Raw genomic sequence first — 23208 nt, forward strand, 5'->3', positions numbered from 1 at the left:
ATCAAAAGCTTTTTCCGTGTCTATTGATATGATCATGTGGTTTTTGTCTTTGCTTTTGTTTATGTGATGTATTACATTTACTGATTTGCAAATATCGAACCATCCTTGCATGCCTGGGATGAATCCCACTTGGTCATGGTGTATGATCTTTTTGGTATATTGTTGGATGCGATTTGCCAATATTTTGTTGACGATTTTAGCATCTATGTTCATCAGCAATATTGGCCTGAAGTTTTCTTTCTTTGTTGTGTCTCTATCTGGTTTTGGAATTAGGATGATGCTGGCTTCATAAAAATAATTTGGGAGTTTTCCATCCTTCTGGATTTTTTGCAATAGTCTATGGAGAATAGGGGTTAGCTCTTCCTTAAACACTTTGTAGAATTCTCTTGTAAAACCATCTGGTCCAGGACTTTTGTGTGATGGGAATTTTTTGATTACTGCTTCAATTTCTTTTGCTGTTATTGGTGTGTTCAGATTTTCTGCTTCTTTTTCATTCAGTTTTGGGAGGTTGTATTTTTCTAGAAATTTGTCCATTTCCCCTAGGTTTTCAAATTTCTTGGCATACAGTTCTTCATATTAATGTCTTACAGTCCTTTGTATTTCTGTTGTGTCAGTTGTAATCTCTCCTCTTTCATTTCTGATTGTGTTTATTGGGGTCCTCTCTCTTCTTTTTCTTGATGAGCCTACTTAAAGGCTTGTCTATTTTGTTTATCTTCTCAAAGAACCAACTCCTGGATTCACTGATCCTTAGAATTGTGCTTTTAGTCTCTATGCCATGTAATTCTGCTCTGATCTTGGTTATTTCCTTCCTTCTGCTTGCTCTGGGCTGTCTTTCTTGTTGTTCCTCCAGTTCTTGCAGGCGTAGGGTTAGGTTGTTTGAAATGTTTTTATCTTCTTTAGGTAGGCCTGTATTGCTATAAACTTCCCTCTCAGGACTGCCTTCACTGTGACCTATAAGTTTTGGGATTTTGTGAGATCATTTTTATTTGTTTCCAGAAACGTTTTGATTTCTTCCCTAATTTCATTCTTGACCCATTCATTGTTTAATAGCATACCATTCAGTCTCCGTGATTTGGGGTGCTTTGGGTTTTTTCCTTTGGGGTTGATTTCCAATTTCAGTCCCTTGTGGTCAGAGAAGATGCTTGGTATGATTTCAATTTTCTTGAATTTTTTGAGGCTCATTTTGTGTCCTATCATGTGGTCTGTCTTTGAAAATGTTCCATGTGCGTTTGAAAAGAATGTGTATTTAGCTTCTTTGGGATAAAGGGCTCTATATATATCAGTTAAATCCATTTGATCTAGGGTGTTGTTTAATGCCGCAATATCTTTGTTGATATTTTGTTTGGAAGATCTGTCCATTTTTGACAATGGGGTGTTAAAATCCCTTGGTATAATTGTGTTGCTGTCAATATCTTTCTTGAAGTACTCTAAGATTTTCTTGATATATTTGGGTGCCCCTATGTTTGGTGCATATATATTTATGATGTTAATGTCTTCTTGGTGGATTCTTCCCTTGAGTATAATGAAGTGACCTTCTGGGTCTCTCTCTCTCTCTTTTTTTTTTTAATAAACACATTTGTCTTTTTTTCATATTTTTTTCTTGATTATGCCATTACATTTGTTCTATTTTCTCCCCTCCATTCCCCTCCACACCCCTCCCCACCATTTCCCCCTTTAGTTCATGAACACGTTCTCTAGATCTTTGTATTTTGTATTTCTCCTGCTATTCTTACTCTCCCCCCTATCTATTTTCTATCTACTGTCTATGCTACTTATTTTCTGTACTTTCTCCCCCCTTCTCCTTCTCCCACTCCCCTGTTGCTAATCTTCCACATGATCTTCATTTCTGTGGTTCACTCCTGATCTAGCTGTCCTCTTAATTTGTTTTTGTTTTCGGTGTGGTTGTTGATAACTGTGAGTTTGCTGTCCTTTCACTGTTCATCTTTTTCTCCTCTAGATAAGTCCCTTTAACATTTCATATAATAAGGGCTTGTGATGATGAACTCCTTGAATTTAATCTTATCTGAGAAGCACTTTATCTGTCCTTCCATTCTAAATGAAAATTTTGCTGGGCAGAGCAACCTTGGTTGTAGGTCTTTGGTTTTCATGACTTGGAATACCTCTTTCCAGCCCCTTCTTGCCTGTAAGGTCTCTTTTGAGAAATCCGCTGACAGTCTGATGGGAACTCCTTTGTAGGTGACTGTCCCCTTAGCTCTTGCTGCTTCTAGGATTCTCTTCTTCATTTTAATCTTGGCTAATGTAATGATGATGTGCCTTGGTGTATTCCTTCTTGGGTCCAACTTCTTTGGGACTCTCTGAGCTTCCTGGATTTCCTGGAAGTCTATTTCCTTTGCCAGATTGGGGAAGTTCTCTTTTATTATTTGTTCAAATAAGGTTTCCACTCGTGACTGTTCCTCTTCCCCTTCTGGTACCCCTATAATTCGGATGTTGGAATGTTTAAAGATGTCCTGGAGGTTCCTAAGCCTCTCCTCATTTTTTTGAATTCTTGTTTCTACATTCTTTTCTGTTTGGTCATTTTTTCTTTCCTTTTGGTCTACTCCCTTGATTTGAGTCCCAGTTTCCTTTCCATTACTATTGGTTTCCTGTATATTACCGTTCATTGCAATTAGTTTAGCCTTCCTATGTTCCTCTAATTTGTGACTAAAATCAACCAGTTCTGTGAGGATCCTGACCACCAGTGTTTTGAACTGTGCATCTGAAAGTTTGGCTATTTCTTCAATGCTTAGATTTATAGGCTCTGGGGCTTTGAGATCTTCTTGAGCCATTTTTGGTCTATTCACGCTCATTAAGTATGAGGAGCGGAGCCTTAGTTGTTTACCAGGGCGGGGCCACCCAGGTTGCTGCTTCGTAACACTGTATGTGGGGGCGAGGTCAGAGAGGGAGCATCGGTGGTCCTCTCCACTTGCCCAGTCCATCCCACTGCTCTCCCCTGCCTGTTTATCTGAGTGGAAATGTGGGAGCCCGCTGCCCTGCGCCATGCGGTCTCAATGCTCGCCTCTTCACTGGTTTATCTGCATGCAAATGCTCGACCGACCGCAACAGCCAGCAGCGCCTCTTCCCTGTGTCAGCCCGTAGTTAGCCCGCACCTGGGATCCGTGCCCTCGGCTGCCTGCACACCACCTCCGTCGGGGATCTTTTTGGCCAACCCGCTCTGTTGCTGACTTCGCCCCTCTTACTGGTTTAGCTGAGCATTTCGTTGTTTTCGGACTCCATATTGTCGATATTCTGTGTGGTTTGGTTGCATTTACTGTTAAAACTTTGTGGTTCTTAGACTTGGTTGTGCAAGGACGCAAGGTGTTTCCACCTACGTTTCCATCTTGGCGAAGTCCTCCTGGGTCTCTCTTTATTGCCCTTTTTTTGAAGTCTATTTTGTCCGAGATGAGAATTGCTACCCCAGCTTTTTTTTTTTTGTCTGTTTCTTTGAAAAACTTGTTTCCAGCCTTTCACTTTTAGTCTGTGATGGTCTTTTGTCCTGAGGTGGGTCTCTTGTAGGCAGCATATGTGTGGGTCATGCTTTCTTATCCATTCAGCTATTCTATGTCTTTTGATTGGAGCATTTAATCCATTTATGTTTAAGGTTATTATTGATAGGTACTTATTCATTGCCATCTTTGTACCTGTGTTCCTCTCTGTCTCTCACTTTTCCTGCCTTTCCTTAAAGCAGGCCTTTTAGTATTTCTTGTAGGACTGGTTTGGTGGAGGCATATTCTTTTAGACTTATTTTGTCTTGGAAGCTCTTTATTTGGCCTACTATCTTGATTGAGAGTCTTGCTCGGAAAGTAGCCTTGGTTGTAGGCCTCTGGTTCTCATTACTTGGAATATTTCTTGCCATTCTCTTCTGGCTTGGAGGGTTTCCATTGAGAAGTCAATAGCTAATCTTATTGGGGCTCCCTTGTACGTTTCTTCTTTTTTCTCCCTTGCTGCCTTTAAGATTCTCTCTTTGTCTTGGAATTTTGCCATTTTGATGATGATGTGTCTTAAAGTAGGCCTCCTTGGGTTCCTCTTGATTGGGACTCTCTGTGATTCCTGGATTTGTTTGACTTTTTCTCTCATCAATTAGGAAATTTCCTGTCATTACTCTTTCAAATATGTTTTCTATCCCTTGTTCTTCTTCTTCTTCTGGTATTCCTGTTATTCAGATATTATTACGTTTCATATTGTCTTGCATTTCTCTTAATCCCTCTTCATTCTTTCTGAGCCTCTTTTCATTTTCTTGCTCTTTCTGTGAGGTGCTTTCTACTTTGTCCTCCAACTCGCTAATCCGATCCTCCGTCTCATCTGTTCTACTTTTGAAACTTTCTACTATGTTCTTCAATTTGGAAATTGTATTCTTCATTTCCTCTTGTACCTTGCTGATATTTTCTATTTCCTTTTTCATGTTGATGTAGTTTGCAGAGAGATCATTGTAGTTCCCCTGTAGTTTTTGGTAGCTCATTGTGAGCTCTTCGAACTTCATAATAACCAGTGCTTTGAATTCAGTATCTGATAGTTGATTAGCCTCTGTTTCATCTAACATTCTTTCTGAAGTTTCTGCTTTTTCTTTCATTTGGGGATTGTTTCTTTGTCTTCCCATTGTTTGAGACTCTTCTTGTTAATATCAGCTTATAAAATTGATCTGTTCTGACTCCCTGGTTTTATGGTGTGAACTTCTGTGGTATAATACCTGTGAATTTCAGTGGTGCCGACTCCTTCAGGTATCTTGATGGTCTCTGTCTCCACCTACTCTCACGCTGGTCCTCGCGCTGGTCCCCGTGCTGGTCGCCTACCACTGCTGAGTGTCCTGGCTCCCCTAGCCAACTCCGTGGGTGCCCAGGCCCGTTGCTATGGCAGCGGCACAGGGGCCGGGAGTGTCCCGGCTCCTGTAGCTGACTCCCCAGCGCCCAGGCCCGTCGCTCTTGTTTGTATTTTCTAAGAACCAGATCTTGGTTTTATTAATCTTTTATTGCTTTTATTAGGCTCTATTTTATTTATTTCTACTCTGATCTTTATTATTTTTTTTCCTCTACTCACTATGGACTGTGTTTGTTTTTCTTTTCTAGTTCCTTTAGGTATGAGATCAGATTATTTATTTGAGATTTTTCTTGTTTTTGAAGTAGGCATATATTGTTGTGAATTTTCCTCTAAGAGCTTCTTCGGCTGTGTCCCAGAGATTTTGGAGTCATTGTATTGTTTTTATTTGTATCAAGGAGTCATTTGATATCTTTTTGGATCTCGTTGTTAACTCATTTACTATTAAGTAGTTTGTTATTTAGCTTCCATGTGTTTGTGTGTTTATTAGTTGTCTTTTTATAACTGATTTTTAGTTCATGGCACTGTGATCAGAGAAGATATGATTTCAGTCTTCTTAAATTTACTGAGACTTGTTTTGTGGTTTAATGTGTTCTGTCATGGAAAATGTTCCATGTTCACTTGAAAAGAATGTATATTCTGCTGCTTTGGGTTGAAAAGTTGTACGAATGTCAATTAAATCTATCTGGTCTGTCATTTAAGGCTGGTGTCTCCTTGTTGATTTCCTGTCTGGGTGATCTATCTACTGATATCAGTGGATAGTTAAAGTCTCCTACTGTGATTGTGTTACTGCCGATCTCTTTTTTCTGTCTATCAGTATTGATTTATATATTAAGTCCTCCTACATTAGGTGTTTAAGTTTTTACAGGGTTGTATCTTCTTTTTTTTATTGATCCTTTTATCAGCATTTAATTTCTTTCTTGGTCTCTTGTTACAGCCTTGGTTTTCAAGTCTATTTTGTTTCACTTAAGTATTGCTACTCCAGTTCTTTTTTTTATTATTATTATCATTTGCATGAAAGAAAAATCTTTTTCTTTCCCTTTAGGTCTATGCATGTCTTTCTATCTGATGTGGGTCTCTTATAGGCAGCATATGTTGGGTCTTGTTTTCTTAGCCATTCAGCCACCCTATGTCTTTTAGTTGAAGCATTTAGTAAATTTACTTTTAAAGTAATTATTGATAGGTGTGTGCAAGGTCTGTCCAGAAGGTATCCAGCCATGTAATAGGAAAAACAGAGACATTTATTGAAGATACAAGAAACATTGTACATAGGATAGTGACACCTTAGTCCCCTTCAAAGTAGGCAGGCACCTTGAGATCTCACGCAGTTCTCCCAGTCACCATCAGCTGTCCTGTCATATTTTCCTGAATCTCATCAATGGTCTGAAATTTCTTCCATTTCAAAGGTGATTTTAGTTTTGGGAAGAGCTAGAAGTCACAGGGGTCCAAATCTGGGCTGTAGAGGGACTGAGTCACCTGAGTGATTTGATGTTTTGCCAAAATACTCTGCATAAGACATGGTATATGAGTGGGTGCATTGTTATGATAAAGCTGCCAGTCATTAGTTGCCCATGGCTGGGCCTTCTGAATAATCCAAATTGTTTCTGTGGAGAAATGCTCAAGCTTAACACAAAATTTGATACAGATTCATTGTTCTACTCACCCAGTCATTTTGAATGCAACAGCCACACAGTGCACATGCTCACTCAACAGCATCTCCCACCCTCATTGACTAGTATAGTGAAGTCATCACTGTTCACACATGCACATTCCAGTCTACTCTCCTTGGCTGCCAGGTTACATCAATGTTGCACAAACCATTCTTGTGATAGTAACAGTGGCAATACTTTTTCCTGACAGACCTTGCAGTTTGCCATTTTTAATTATATTTTATTGTTTATGCTATGACAGTTGTCCCAGTTTTACCCGCTTTGCCCCCTTCTCAGCAACTCCCACTCCCTCAGGCAAGCCATATACCATTGGCCATGTCTGTGGGTCATGCATATATGTTCTTTGGCTACTCTGTTCCCTATGCTGTACCTTACATTCCCATGACTATTCTGTAACTACCAGTTGTACTTGTTAATACCTTCACCTTTTTCTCTCATCCTCCCAGTCCTTCTCATCTGGCAACCATGAAAATGTTCTCTGTGTCTATGATTCTGTTTCTGTTCTTCTTGTTTACTTTGTTTTTTAGAGTCAATTGTTGATAGATATGTATTGATTGCCATTTTATTGTTCCTACTTTTTGATCATCTTCCTAAAGAAGACCTTTTAACATTTCAAATGATAACTGATTGTATCTCTTTAAGTAAGTTCTCAATCCCTTGCTCTCTTCTTCCTTTGGTATTCCTATGCTGCTTATGTCATTACACTTGATGTTGTCCCAGTGTTCACTTAAACTCTCCTCCTTTTATTTTATTGTTGTTGTTGTTGTTGTTCTGACTGGGTGTTTTCTGCCATATTGTCTTTTATATTGCTGATTTGAACTTCTGCTGCATCTAATCTGCTGGATTTTTTTTATCTAATATATTCTTCATTTCTGACTGGATATTTTTTATGGTTTGTATCTCTTAGTAATTTCTCACTGAGTTCATCTATTTTTACCTAAGTTCAGTGAGCATCTTTACAAGCAGTGTTTTGAACTCTGTATCTAGTAGATTACATTTTTCTATTTGTTTTGTTCTTTTTTTTGGAGATTTGTCCTGTTCTTTCATTTGGGACATGTTTCTTTTTCTTCTCATTTTGGCTGCCTCCTTGTGTTTGCTCCTATGTATTAGGTAGATGTGTTGTGTCTTTCAGCCTTGGCAATGTGGCCTTATGTAACGGGTGCCCTGTGGGGCCCAGCAGTGCAATCTTCCTGTTCACCTAAGTTTGGTGCTCCAGGGGTATTCCTTATGTGAGTTGTGTGTGCCATCCTGTTATATTTGAGCACATCAGTGATTGGTATTGACCCTTACTTAGCCTGACTGGCTATTGGGACTGGCCCTGACTGCAGTGGATGAGCTGTTATGCAAGGTGACCTCTTAGAGTGAGATTTGCTATATCAGGGCTCTAGTGCCTGCTTGTCCACTCTTCAGTTATTGTCATTTTTGGAGCTAATTGAGATGGTTCTCTGGTGTGGTCTGGGGCCAGCTGCCAGGTTTGTTGGTTTTAGGTCCTCTTGAGAGAGCCTCCAGTGCATTCAGTCCCAGGTGAGCTGTACCCCCTATGTCTGGCCTAGAGCTACCTGGTAGGAGCTACAAAGTGATCTGAGGTTGATAGCTTCCTATGCTGAACAAGGAAATGCCTAGGAGAGGCCACATTACAAACTGAGGCTAACTGCCACAAGTGCCAAGCTGGGAGCCACTTAGTATAGGGACAGGGAATGCTGAGGCCAGCTGATGCTTATTTGGGGTTTTGGACCTTTCAGAGACTTTTAGGGAAGTCCACAGCACTGGCCAAGATCAGCCACACATGAAAGACACCCACCGTAAGGGGTTTGGGCCTGTGTGCTATTCGTGTGGTGTGGGTTCTCAGATAATCCCTCAGGTACAGTGAGTTTGATGGATACTCAGACTTAATACCTGCCAGCATCTGGATACTAAGTGCTCAGCAGAGGAACAGTGGCTTCTGCAAGCACTTCTGTGTGGGAGAAAGCTGCCTCTCAGCTATTGCCCTGAAGGCAGACAATTCAGTTTCTCCCAGGATGTCCCTGGCACTTTTGGGGCTTCTGCCCCAGCACTGGAACTTCAAGTAAGTGATTTTTACTAAATCCATGTGCAGGTTCCTTAAGAGGAACACCTGGGACTCCAGAAACCTCTATCTGTCTGCAGCACTGGAGACCAGGGCTGGGGTGCCAATTGTTGGGCTAGGACCCCTTGATCTATAAGGGGGACCTCCAAATCCAAGATAATCCCTCCCAATTCTTAACTGTCACACATAGGTGTAGAACTTACCTGTTACACGTCTCTGCCCTCCTACAGGCTTGATGTGCCATCTTCTTTATAGTTATTCTGTTCAGTTAGTCTTCAGGTGGTTCTCAAGGGTGGTTACTCTGTAATTTAGCTGTGATTTGTATGTGCTCATGAGAGGAGGCAAGCATAGTGTTTATGTATTCCACCATCTTGACTGAAATTGTTTTGTTATTCTCGATTCACAGAAAGAAACAGAGGTAAAGGAACGGTCTGTTTTTGACATCCCTATATTCACAGAGGAATTTCTGAACCACAGCAAAGGTGATTACTGAGGTATCTTTATGTGCTCCTCAGGTCTGTGATAAGGAATTTTGTTCTCAGGAGGAGTTCATTGCTCAAAAGCAGTGGTATTGGTATTCTAGATGCTAGGACTGGTCTGGAAGGAAAAAATTGCTTTTATTTTACTCTCTGGTGAAGATAGCTTCTCAAAGACCAGTAAAGGAAAGCTAGGCTAGTATTGGGTGTCCTAAATATAAAATAAACGAGAGCAAAATTTAACAATATTGTAGTAAAGATGGGGAACCAAAGCTGTGCTTGCCCATTCTCCCAGTGTTCTCCTGTGAAACCCCTCAGGCTTTTAATTGTATAGTTTAAAAGAACAAACAGCCTGGCTGGTGTAGCATGGTGGAGCGTAGGCCTGTGAACCAAAGGGTCAGAGGTTGGATTCCCAGTCAGGGCACATGCCTGGGTTGCAGGCCAGGTTCCCAGTAGGGGGTGCAGAAGAGGCAACCACATATTGATGTTTCTTTGTCTCTTCTTCCCTTTTCCTCTCTCTAAAAATAAATAAATAAAATCTTTTTTTTTTTTTTAAAGAATTAACAGCCCTAACCATTGGGGCTCAGTTGGTTAGACATTTTCCCACAAAGCAAAAGGTTGCCAGTCAGACTCCTCCTGGTTGGCACATGCCTGAGTTATAGGTTCAGTCCCTGTCAGGGCTCCTGGAAGAGGCAACTAATGGATGTTTCCCTCCCTCTTTTTCTCCCTCCCTCCCTCCCTCCCTTGAGGTGGGTGGGTAGGTAGATAGATAGATAGATAGATAGAATCTTTAAAAGAACAAACAAACAAAAATACTGAGAATTGAAACTGTTCCTTGCAATCTTCAGTATAGAATATGACTAGTTTTAAGAATTAAAATAGCTCTGGGCAGCCATGCATTTCATAGCTGGAATTGCTATCTGGAAGACGATAATGAGAATAGAGAGATCTAAGCTGAATGTTCTTGGAAAAGTCACTGGGCCTCCTCAGAGAGGAGTGTTCCATGTGTTCTGTGTGTATCTGGTTGCGGGGTGGACATCCTCAGCTCGGGAGGCAGAGCTCCGCCAGCTTCGCAAATCCAACATGGAGTTTGAAGAGAGGAATGCAGCCCTGCAGAAGCACGTGGAGAGCATGCGCACCGCAGTGGAGAAGCTGGAGGTGGATGTGATCCAGGAGCGCAGCCGCAACACTGTCTTACAGCAGCACCTGGAGACCCTGCGGCAGGTGCTAACCAGCAGCTTTGCCAGCATGCCATTGCCTGGTAATGCCGTCCTTACCTGAGCACTTCAAAAAGTGGGAGGTCCTATTTATGTTGGTATTGGTGTGGTGAGGCTAAAGTCTCCCCTAAGAGGAAAATCAATAAAATAAGAGGTTTTTCCCCTCAGGGTTTTTCTGTGGGTCATTGTATTTAATAACTACCTGAAATCTTAGGTTCTCTGGTCATTTAAATTTTTTCCAATTATATTTTAATATCATGTACTTTCTTATTAGGCTTATTTGATATTCAGAGCAATGGAAACAAAGTAATAATAAATCTTGACTTAGAGCACCTTTCTTGTGTGTATTTGCTTGGTTTGTAATTTTGTTTTAATGAGAAGAGAGAAGAAAATAAACACTAGTATTTCTTATATATTCTTTCTTGTTGAGGTAAGTCACAGAAGAAAACTGGGAGAGTCTCTTAACCTTGTCTTATATGCAGCTAATCATACCTACTATACAACATTTATATACCCATCTGTTTATGCAGGGATGTCCAACGTTTTGGCATCTCTGGGCCACACTGGAAGAAGAAGAGTTGTCTTGGACCAATACACAAACACTAATGAAAACTGATGAGCAAAAAGAAGGTTTTAAGTAAATTTATGATTTGCGTTGGGCCACATTCATAGCCATTCTGGGCCACATGCAGCCCACAAGCCATGGGTTGGACACCCCTTGATAGAGATGTAGATTTCATTTCTTTGAGATCTAAAAAAGTCTCTCCTCTGAAATTAAAACTTTCTCTGTAGAGCAGACAGTATGAGAGACATATGGATTCACTTAACTGTAGATTCTTCTCTTTTTTTTTTCTTTTCTTTCTTTTGTTATGGATTCACTTAACTTATGATCAAACCAAATGGGAAGGATTTTCTTAATTTTTCTTCTTACCTTACTTCAGGAAGTGGAGAGACACCTACACTGGACACCATTGACTCATATATGAACAGGCTGCATAGTATTATTTTAGCTAATCCCCAAGACAATGAAAACTTCATAGCTACAGTTCGAGAAGTTGTGAACAGGCTTGATCGTTAAGGAATGGTGAGTACTTGCTGATACAATGCTATGGGGGGGGACCTAAAAGAACCAGGAATTTATTTATTAAAAAATATGTATTGGTTTTTACATATTTAAACTTCAGTCACCTTCAAAGTACTCTTCATTTGATGCAATACACCTATCAAGACATTTTTTCCACTCCTCAAAACAGTTTTTAAACTCAATTTTGTTGCCTTTTAGTGCTTCTGCCATTTTTTGTTTCACCTCTTCCCCATTGGCTAAACATTCCTTTGAGGATATTTTTTTATGCAGGGAACCAAAAAAAAAGTCAATCAGGGTGAGATCAGGTGATTGGGGGGTAGGGCACAGTAGTCATACCACAGTGGTCAAAAACTGCTGAACACATTGTGGGCAGGTGCACTTGTAAATCACCCATCATGAAATGGACAAATGCATTGAAAGAGCCTTCAAAAAAAATTCACTGAAGCTGAATGCAGCCTCTCACAACAACACCAGCTGGTACGCTGATACAGATGGGTTCCTAGAACACTCACCTAGCAGGGGAATCTTGTACCACAAGAGGCCCGCTCTCCAGAAGATAATTCCAGTTTTTAGGGGGTCTTCCCTTATATATGCCAGCACAACTTCAGAAATAAGATTGCATTAGTCTTTATTAATACTACTAAAACCCTGGAATGACACTGAATAAATGAGTTAGAGACTTGATTAAGATTCCTGTTACATTGTGACTAAATATGGTCAGTAATGTTGAAAACAGAATCAAAACAGTTTTTCTCACATATGCCTCAGAGTGGTGTAATGGAAGGAGCATCATTTTTGTGGTTGGTCCTTGGTTATATTGTCACTCATTAGCTGTATTCCAGGTACTAGTTTCCCAAAGACTTTTGAAGAATGAGTGGGGAACTTTGAAGATATCACCCCCAAAACAGCACTTAAATATAAGGAAAAAAATAAATATCACTTAATTTTTAAGTTTTCTTTTCCCTGGAAAATATTAGTGATAATTTACAATAATATACATTGTATGTGTTGAACCTGCATCAGGAAGAAACTTTTCATTGACTACTGAATATCAATAACTGTTGTAAGTTAAATCTTAATGTGGACTAATCTTACAGTGAAAGAGCTCCCTGATTAAATGGAAGAAAAAATAAACTCTCAATAAGCAAAAAAGAGAGGACAAGAAAATTAGCTTTTTAAAAATATATTCAACAAATTACTAGTAATATATGCTATGTTCTTTTCTAGGAGGCCAAAAGTACATTTCCAGAAGGTATCTGCCAATGTACTAATGGTCACTCCATCCAGTATAATTTCTTAACTAGAACTGGTATTTGCTCATTCAGATTCCTAAAGATATAAAGTACCTTTTAGTATGCATCCCACAAAAGTGACAACCCTTTAGTCTACTGATTAAATTGTTCTATACCTATAGACATATAAACTGTGGAAATCCTGGGGTTGGACCATATGGTGTGGTGACCATATATGGATACTAAAATAAGAGTGAGCAGCAGGATATGCCCCTTGGAATGGCCAGTCATGGGTTTAAATCTTTTATATATGTGTCCTGCAGGTACCTGTGTGAGCATGCCTCATATACATATTCATATTCTAGCATGATTTGAACCTTGAGCAACATAAATAAAAATAAATAGAGCGATGGGCAGACCCAGTGAAGGTGCAAGGTGGCTGGCTGACTGCAGTCACACATTTGCATGCATATAAACCAGCGAAGGAACGAGCAGTGAGACAGACGGGGCAGGCCCTAGTGGCGGGAAGGAGCAGAGGGGACCGCTGTTGCTCCCTCTCCGACCTTGCCCCCACATACAGTGTCACAAACCAGCGACCTGGGTGGCCCCGCCCTGGTGAACAACTAAGGCTTCTCTCCTCATACATAACAGGCACAACAGATCAAAACATGGCTCAAGGAGAACTCAGAGCCCCAGAGCCCATAAATCTAAGCAAACAAGAAATTGTCAACCTATCAGAGGCACAGTTTAAAACACTGGTGATCAGGATGCTCACAGAACTGGTTGATTTTAGCCACAAATTAGAGGAACATATGAAGGCTAAACTAATTGAAACGAAGGGAAATGCACAGGAAAGCAATAGTGATGGAAAGTAAACTGGGACTCAACTCAAGGGAGTGAAGCCCTGGCTGGTGTAGCTCAGTGGATTTAGCGCAGGCCTGCAAAGCAGACGATTGGGGTTCGATTCCCAGTCAGGGCACATGCCTGGGTTGCAGGCCAGTTCCCAGCAGGGGATGCACCAGAAGCAACCATATATTGATGTTTCTCTCCTTCCCTTCCCCTCTAAAAATAAATGAATAAAATCTTTAAAAAAAAAAAAATCAAGGGAGCAGACCAGAAGGAAGAAAAAAATGACCAAACAGAAAAATATGAAGAAACAAGAATTCAAAAAAATGAGGAGAGGCTAAGGAACCTCCAGGACATCTTTAAATACTCCAACATCCGAATTATAGGGGTACCAGAAGGAGAAGAGGAACAGCCATGAGTGGAAAACTTATTTGAACAAGTAATAAAGGAGAACTTCCCGATTCTGGCAGAGGAAATAGACTTCCAGGAAATCCAGGAAGCTCAGAAAGTCCCAAAAAAGTTGGACCCAAGAAGGAACACACCAAGGCACATCATCATTACATTAGTCAAGATTAAAATGAAGAAGAGAATCCTAGAAGCAGCAAGAGATAAGGGGACAGTCACCTACAAAGGAGTTCCCATCAGACTGTGAGCTGATTTCTCAAAAGAGACCTTCCAGGCAAGAAGGGGCTGGAAAGAAGTATTCCAAGTCATGAAAACCAAAGACCTACAACCAAGATTGCTCTACCCAGCAAAACTTTCATTTAGAATGGAAGGACAGATAAAGTGTTTCTCAGATAAGATCAAGTTCAAGGAGTTCGTCATCACCAAGCCATTATTATATGAAATGTTAAAGGGACTTATGTATGAAAAAGAAGAGAAAAAGATGAACAGTGAAAGGACAGCAAACTCACAGTTATTAACAACCACACCTAAAACAAAAGCAAATTAAAAGGACAGCTAGATCAGGAGTGAACCACAGAAATGAAGATCACGTGGAGGATTAGCAACAGGGGAGTGGGAGAAGGAGAAGGAGGGAGAGGGTACAGAAAATAAGTGGCATAGACAGTAGATAGAAAATAGATAGGGGGAAGGGTAAGAATAGTAGGGGAAATATAGAATCTAAAGAACTTGAGACACGTGTTCATAAACTAAATGGGGGAATGGTGGGGGAGGGGTGTACAGAGTGGAGGGGAATGAAGGGGGGGAATAGAACAACTGTAATGGCATAATCAATAAAATAAAATTTAAAAAATAAAAATGAAAAATAAATAAAACCCATGATTCTTTGTCTAATGAGGCAACATCTGCCAGCAGAGGCAAAAGCAATAGGCTTTATCCTTCTTGGCCCTGCCCTCAGATGATAACTGCACAAGGCAATTTTTATACTTTAGCCTCAGCCATGCTCTGATGGAGAAAGGATCACTGTTTTTCTGGTGAGTAGTCAGATGGAAGAGACTGTACTGGACTCCCTGCAGAATAAAGCACAAGTGTTAGTGCTGCTGTTTATGAAAGGAACAGCTTGTAAATCCATACCTGGGATTTTTAGGAGCTTATTATTCTCATTTTCACACAGTGTTTTCAGTTAGCACTCTTGCAGGCTTGACAAGAGAGCTAGAAGAGTGTGGAACATTGAAAAAACACAGTAACTGATAACATGGTGTCACCTCACATAGTTATAGGGTAGTTACTGCAAATTTTGAGCCAAAAGTGGTTTTCCATTTTGAGCATTTTGCGAAAGGATAATCCTAACACTTTACTAATCTTAGGGATAGAAACAATAGTACCCGCTTTCTGAGGTGTCTTTGATAACCTAGAATGTTACCATAATCCTTGATTTCAAACTACAAATATTTTGTCCTTGGAAAAACAATATCTGAAAATGTGAATCATTTTATTACTATAGATTTATACAGTGTAGTCATGCAGTCATAATTAAGATTGGATCTTTCCCTAGGTCCTCAAAACTGTCAAACAAAATAAAGATTGTGATTAATACTAGCTTGACCTCCTTATACAAATGTGTACAAACAGCTAGGCCCAATATCCTTAGTGTTTGTGGTGCATTTAAGTACTCTGACATAAGCTTGGCAAAGTTTTCATTGACTGTCAGGAGTCAGAGAGTGAAGAGAAGCTAATGGTCTCCCATTTTAGAGGAGCACATTGGAGCTAGAAGGTACCACAACTTTTAGAAATTCCAATACACAGTACCTGTGTAGATGAATACAGAACGCAGGTCTAAAATACATGCATTAAAAGTCTGGTTCAATGGAGTTTCTAAAACACTGCTATAAGGAGGTGGGAGTGGGTATAAGGGGAAAGCTCTAAAAATTTTTGGAATGAGAGCATTAAAGTAAATAGGTTAAAAAAATTACAATCCAGTAATTAATGTTACAAAATTTGGGTCAGCCACTTAAAAAATTCTAAGTTTACATTGAAAGAATTCCTCCAGCTGACATCTATCTTCGTAGGTAACTTTTACCTAGAAAAAAATGGCATTGGGAAGAAGACTTGAAGGTGATTTAATGTTGAGAGGTGACCCTTTTATGTTGCTTGATTTCAGTCGAACCAAATGATGAATATTAGACTGAGGATTGAAAAAAAAAACTTAAGTGATTGCATTTTTATCACTGTAACAAAATTTATTGATCATGTGCACATAATACATTCCTGCATATGCAGAATCCTTAGATTTATACTTAAAGAAAATTGATTTTGATTGGCCATTTATTCTTTGGACTAGAGTACTAATTCTTCTGTCATCAGATTTGACCCTCATAGTTACTTCTCTGTGTTAATCTGAACGATTTTTCTAAATTCCCATTCTCTCTCTCTCCCCCCCTCCCTCTTTCCCTCCCTCTCTTTTTCCCTCCCTCTCTCCTTCTTTCCCTCCTTCCCCCCTTCCCTCTCCTACAGGTCTTAGAGCTCCGAGATGTTCTGTAAATGGTTAGATTTGTGAGGAATGAGAAGCCATCTGTGGACATTGGAACTGAGTGGAGGCAGAGGAGTACAGATGACTCTGCTTGTGCAGGAACTATCAGCTGTGTGTTAAATGCCTTCACACCAGGAAGCCATATGAGGAGCAGAAAAAAGAACATAAGAACATGTTAATGAACTTCCTTTGGACTCACCCTTGCGAAGCTTTGAAAGCATGCAACCACTCTCCCAAGTCTTCAGTTTCTTATTGTCTGCTTTTCTGTGTCTACATATATTCTGCTGATATCTTCTGCAGCAAAAAAAAAAAAAAAAAAGGCTTCTCATTGTTCTACTTCAGATTGGACCTTTTAATCAGTGACACTCTGGTTTTATCTGCCTGTCACTTTTTAAATGCATTTGAGGGTTATATTTTTATTCCTTTTACCCTCACAAAATTACACATCTCCATTTTCTGACCACTGGGCGTTGTTGATCAACAGGGTTCTGAAAGAGTTTCTCTTATTGGACAGGCCCAGTCTTCTCCTATCTTTGTCCTGCTGTGACTCCAGAGAAAGGGGCTATTTGTTCACAGTGGTCTGTGCAAGATGCTGTTTCCTGTACCACACAGTGCCTGGTGACTGCCAGCCATCACTCCAGCCCTTGAGGGGGCTTTGTGAGTGTTGCCCCAGGAAGAATATACCTCCTCAATACTGCCTGCTGTTTTCTGACATTTGCTCTTGCACACACCCTGCATTCCAGCCCCAGGAGGTTCTTCTGTGCCCATCTGTTGTCAGTGTCTTGTGGAGTTTTTTTTTAAGGAGAAAACATTGGTAAATAAGAGAGAACAGGAAAAGTAGTTTCTCATTTTGCATTGAAAAAAAAACCCTAAAGTTTATAGGTAAAAATTGACTCTGTCTGCTCTAGGCATACTGATTCATGGATGTGGGTAGATAGAGGTGTTATCACAGTAGTCTAGTGAACTGACAAAAAGGGCACAGAGGAATTCTCAAGTCCTTGTCTTCCTTCTGTAGCCCATACTGTAGAATCTGTGTCGGAAGGACAGGCTTGTCTTTCTTCTTCCCTCTTAGTAAGCGAAGTTTTTTTAAAAAGGGGAGGTGGACATGAGTTTCTCACTCTTACCTTACAGTTTGGTTTTGTCTTGATGCTCTACAGCACAAAGCTGACAATTGCAGCTCTGATCTTTGGAACCAAAGTCAGGCATTCTGAGACCATTGTCCAGGCACCATGCCACTAAAGCAGGTAGAAGTGTGGCCTCTTCACAACGTGCTCAGAAGTCAAGGTGCGAACAGGAAACCTGCTGTTACATTGCTGCACCATCCCGTCTTCCCAGCATCTCCTTACCTGATTTCTTCAATAGCCCAAAGGAAATAAAAGAACAACAAAAAAACAGCCTTTTTCTTTCTTTCTTCTTCTTTTTTTTTTTTTTTTTTTTTGTAGAAAAAGGAAAGGAGAGAGAGAGGAGGGGGGCTGGAATAGAGACATTGATTCATTGTTTCACTTACTTATGCATTCATTGGTTGATTCTTATATGTGTTGTGACCAGGGATCAAACCTTCAGCTTTGGCGCTATCTGGACAATGCTCTAAACAACTGAGATACCCAGCCAGGGGAGAAAAAACAGTCATTTTTAATTAAAAAATGTCTTACATGAACTCACTTCGAATTACCATGCACTGAAGCCCACATATCACCACTTGGCAATTTTTAGAATAAGAACCCATCATTACCTACTACTGTAAACCTAGAAAACTGTTCTCCTGCTCTTACCTGTCACTGCTGGTCCTGTCACTTTTTTCAGACTCCTTGCCTGCTAAGTTTAACCTAGAACACATTGTCTATAGCAGCAGGACATCCAAGCCAGTTCTGGAAATTTGTGTCTGCCTTCTGCCAGATACATTCAGGTTTTTTCTTTGCCTCCTGATGTTTCTGTTTTCTGTTTCTCTCTTGTGTTAGTTTTACGTGGCTTTGTTAGAGTGCTGTTGACCAGGAAAGGCTATAACCAAGTCCAGAGATCATCATTCTCCTGATTCTGGATAGGACACTTGATACTGATGTGAAACATCTGCATATTGAGGAATGCATGAGATCTTGAAAGAGCCCACAGTCTGAAATCACTTTCTCATAATAAGCAGGCTGCTTTTGAAATACTGGCTCTCCAAGCAGCTACACACCTGACTCACCGGTGTCTGGGATTCAGCTGCCACAACACTGTCAGGTCCTGTAATGCAGGTCTGTGTTGCCTCCTCTGTGCTCAACCAGGAGGTGGCAAATGACATTACAGGCTAGCGTGATACCTAATTCATGTTTCCCAGTAAACTTGTAGATATTACTGCACTTACGTTCTTCTCAAGAAATAAGTTGTTGCCTATTCAGTGTTATGGATTTCTTTTTAAAATACAAGGGGCAGCTGAGGAAAGTTGAGACAAAAGTGTTTTCTTTCTAACAAAATTTAAATTTTAGGGAAAAAAGATCTATATATGTTTGGAATTGTTGAAATGCCAAGTTTTCTGTACAAGTGTTTTTGTCATTAAACTTTTATATTTTTTGTTTTTTTAAGAAGTCAATATGCTTGCTTGACATCTGCCTTATTAAAATAAAATCTTATGTTGAATCTACCTTACTCAGTTTTACTTGCATTGTAAAGAAAAAAGTCCTATGTCTGTCTGTTTACCTGAAAGACTATGTCAGCCCTACATTAATTATCAAGTTTGTTGTGCTTTTAAAAGTAACATTTATTTTACTAATTGCGTATTCAAAATGTGTCTTAGTCTGTTTGGAAATTCAGCCCTTTAAAGTATGTTATAACAATACAATGAGTTGTAATTTTAATGTAGTAGTAGTATTCTGGAGACAAGTTGAATGAAGTCTGATGTTCTTAAAGTCAATGGCTTCAGTCCCCTTGATAAGACAGTCTTCAGTCTTCCTGTGACAAAAGAGGTAAGTTGCCCCTAAATGTTTGCTCTTAAAAATAACCACCACTTAACCAGTCAAAATCATTTTTAAAGAAAATTTGCCACCATGCTTTTAAAATCCTAGGAGTGAAGTAACCATGGCTTCCCAAGTCTGCTGCTGTCCAAGCATCCAGGTGTGTGGCATTAGGCAAGACTTGATTTGTTCTGACTCTAGTTTTCTCTTCTGACATAACACATGCCTCAGGAAGTTTACACTGTTATTAGGTAAAATCAGGTAACAGAATTGACCATACCTTGGAGGATATGAAGACCTTGTTACATGAATGCCAAGAACTATTGAGGAAATCAGCAAAAGCTTAAATAAGAAATGTGTCTCAGAAAAGTATTTCAGGCATTGGCAGTCTAAGACTAACATAGAGCTCTGCAGCACAACCATAGTTACATCTTCAGGTCACCTGATGGTCTGAAGTAGCCGCTTGACCACCATCATCATTTGAAATCATTGGCAGCATGAAGAAGAGGGCAAGGGCAAAATGGGTAAACCTAGCTGAGTCAACACATGTTGAACAATTTTCCTGGAAATCACTCAGCACTTCTATAGAACTTCGATGACTAAAGCTGGCTATAACAGAGGCCAATGTCATCTTTTCTTGGACATTACTGCCCCCAATAATGGTGGGTTTTAGTCCATAAAGAAGGGAAAAATGAGGGTAGGCAACTAACAGCTCACTCAATTCATGACTCAGATTTGTGGCCCCATACATGCCCTAAGGTGAGGCATGCTGTGTTAGCATGTAACAACAGGGTGCAGTCAAGAGGGGACCCAGTGGGGGTATGTAATGGAGTCCAGAACTCGGTATCCAGGAAATACTAGAAAAATAAATATATAGGATGTCTTTACCCCCATAGGTCTGAGTGGAGGAATGGGATGCATGGAGCAGGGCCATTGAGAGTTGTTTTGCATAGCAACAGTTTTTCAGATAACCTCTAGAATGGTTGTTTGACATCTATAATCTTTAACTGGTTTCATGGATATGTTAAATAGCTGTGGCCATGCTTTGAGCCATGGGGATGGGGGTGACTTCCACAAAAGATGTAACTAGTAGGCTACTCCCCCTGGATACTGTATCTGCTTGAGAGCTTGGAGATGATTGGCTCCACTCCATGGGGCCATGCCTGCCCAGACTTACTATGGCAGCCCAGTAAAACTGGAAAAATGGGAATGCTGGCAGGTGTAACTGATTGTGGGAGGAGTCAGAAATGGCCCAGTAAAACTGGAAAAATTGGAATGCTGGCAGGTGTAACTGATTGTGGGAGGAGTCAGAAATGGGGCTGCAGAGGAAGATGGGTGCTGGGATTTAAACCCAAGGACAGCAGTCAGGCGGCATCTTTTTGGGACCATGTGGCTTGGGCAGAGAAGAACCACGGACTTCTATTTCTCTTTCTGAGATACAGTACCCCGGACGGCAGAGGAGGAAGGAAGGACTGTGCGTTTGTGGGCATTCTAAAGGACTTTGGGATCTCAATGAAGACCTTAAGTTATTACTCTTAAATTTGTATAACTAAATAAATAATCCCTTTCCTTTTCACCAATCTCTGGCACTGAGAGATGTCTTTCTCTGGTGGCAGGCAAGGCAAACCTAGTATGCGGGGGGGGGCACCCCTGGAGCACAACGGTGGTGGGTCCATTTGGTAATAGTATATTGTTCATCCCCCCCACCCCACCAGGTCTGTTCTGTAACCAGCGGGATACATTATCTTGCCTTTGTGTCTTGGCCATCTGGGGATAATGATGTATTTCTTTGGCACTTTTTCCCCAAACAGCTGAAAACTAGCTTCAGTCTGAGTCAGCATTTCCTATCCCCACCTTAGCTTATCCACAACAGCTACTGGCCAATCTTTTTTAGTAAAAGTCAGCATAAATAGGTGGTAATATCTCCTCCAGTTCTCTTTTCCTAACTGTTCAACATCTGGTAGATTAAAACAACACCAGGATAATCTTTCCCTAAGGATGGGGAAAGTTATTGCTTGGCAGAAAAGAGCAACTTCATGCCTTCTGAAAGAATTTCCGGCCTTGCAACTGTGAGTTCGTGTCAAGGGCTTTTTTTCCTTTGTTTTATTTATCTTTTGACATTTAGTCTGCACTCAGAAATATACTTTACCCTGTCTATAAAAGTAAACACTAGCTCACACACAATCTCAGAGAGCAGGATTGAGACTGAGAAAGATCAGAAGAAAATGTTAAGGGACATCCACTCATTCAGAAGCCATTTTAGTTAAGTTTTATTGAACTGTCTGCCTGCAGGAAAAAACTTTTGCCAGAGGTAGAAATGTAAATCCTCTTAGCCTAGAAAAATGCAGGCAATGGGAAATTAATAGCAGGGCATACGCAAATTCTCCACATAGGATTTTTGTAAGCCACCAGCAACACTTGTTTAGTGGGAAGATGCTTTAGATGTTTAGGTAAGAAAATATAAGACAGTATTGTAGTGGTCTCTTGTTTGAGTCTTAAATACCCACCTGACACTTGAGAGTCAGAGTTGTTGCCCTGTTTGGCATGGCTCAGTGGGTTGGTCATAGTCCCACAAACTGGAAGGCTGCTGGTTCAATTCCTGGACAGGGCACATAACCTGGGTTGCAGCCCAGGTCTCCAGTTGGGGACATGAGAGAGGCAACTGATCGGTGTTTCTCTTCCTTCACCCCTCACTATAAATTAAGTAAATAAATTTTTTTGAAAAGTTCCTTATCACCACCTCCTGCGTCTCCAATTTGATTTACCATTTGGGACTATGAAAGTCTATAAAACATGGTTTCTGCCCCCTAGGGTGTTGATAGTCTAGTGGGGAAAATAGACATGTGTATAAATAGTTGCAACACAGGACAACTTGCATTAAGAGCTTTAATAGAGTTAAATAATTTTTTGAAAGTGAAAGAATTGTTTTGATCTCACCTGATAGCATTGATTTTCCAAAATTGCAAGAGGGTTTGCAATGGGGAATAGATCTGAGTCTTGGGGGGATCAGCATCTTCACTAATAAGGACTTTATCTCAAATTTTAAGTGAAATATAAAACTCTGGACTGATGACTATTAAGAGTTTTCCTAGTAAAGGCTGAGGTAGCTGGAAGGTAAAAGTAGTTGGAATAATTTTAATTTAGATAAATGTTTTTTCCAAGTGTACTCTTGATCATGAAATCAGTACTTTGGTCAAAAACATTTTAAAATTAAAGAAATTATCAGGATATACTACATATAATAAGGCTAAGTTAAATTGTAAAACTTTGGTTTCTGCTTTAGTTCATACACATGTGCTAGATTACAATGTAAAATGTATTTCTTACAGTGGGATCAAAATAAAAATAGTCAATGACTTCTCCCCCCACCTCTGAAATGGGATGGAATTGCTGAGTTCTAGCTTGGGCTCTGCACTTTTCTACTTGTGTAACTTTAGGCAAGTTTATTAAACCACTCTGTGGCTCAGTTTTCTCATCTGTAAAAAGGATATTTATAGTTCCTATTGTATAAAGTTTCTATTGTAGAGTTAATCCATGTAAAAACACTTAGTGTCACAGAACAGACACCTAAATATTAGCTATTGTAATTTACAAAAGACTCAAGGGAAAAGAGTAATTAAACACATAAGCCAAGCACTCTGCTCTACTTTTTATGTAAATTATGTCACTTGATTCCTCCACAATATTATAGAATAGGACTATACTACCCATTTTACAGAAAGTAAATTAAGACTCAAAGGCAATAAGTAATTTGCACAGTTATACAGTTGGGAAGCAGCAAAGAAAAGACACTTGGGTTTTTTGGGGGTGGGGAGAGGGTTCCATTTATAAAACTTATTTATACCCAACTTTTTTTCCTTTTTTTCTTGTTCAAATACTGTTGTCTCCATTTCCCTCCCACCATTCACCCCCACCCCAGCCATCCCCACTTCCCACCCTGGATCCTA

The 23208-nt window shown here is 40.1% G+C and overlaps 1 protein-coding gene across 5 annotated transcripts in view; it reads left to right on the forward strand.

Annotated features, from left to right (window-relative positions):
• Positions 1–18951, forward strand: part of HMG20A (high mobility group 20A) — a 96495-nt gene extending 77544 nt beyond the window's left edge. For all 5 annotated transcript variants that reach the window (XM_037131182.2, XM_037131178.2, XM_037131163.2 and 2 more), the window contains 4 exons: positions 8951–9026; positions 10066–10281; positions 11179–11321; positions 16316–18951. In XM_037131182.2, the coding sequence (XP_036987077.2) occupies positions 8951–9026; positions 10066–10281; positions 11179–11315 (429 nt within the window). In that variant the 3' untranslated portion in view covers positions 11316–11321; positions 16316–18951. The remainder of the gene's footprint in view (positions 1–8950; positions 9027–10065; positions 10282–11178; positions 11322–16315) is intronic.
• Positions 18952–23208: the final 4257 nt, after the last annotated feature.

This window comes from Artibeus jamaicensis, unplaced genomic scaffold, assembly GCF_021234435.1.
Source record: "Artibeus jamaicensis isolate MK-2021 breed Jamaican fruit bat unplaced genomic scaffold, CSHL_Jam_final scaffold_286, whole genome shotgun sequence".
In the NCBI taxonomy this organism is placed as follows: Eukaryota; Metazoa; Chordata; class Mammalia; order Chiroptera; family Phyllostomidae; genus Artibeus; species Artibeus jamaicensis.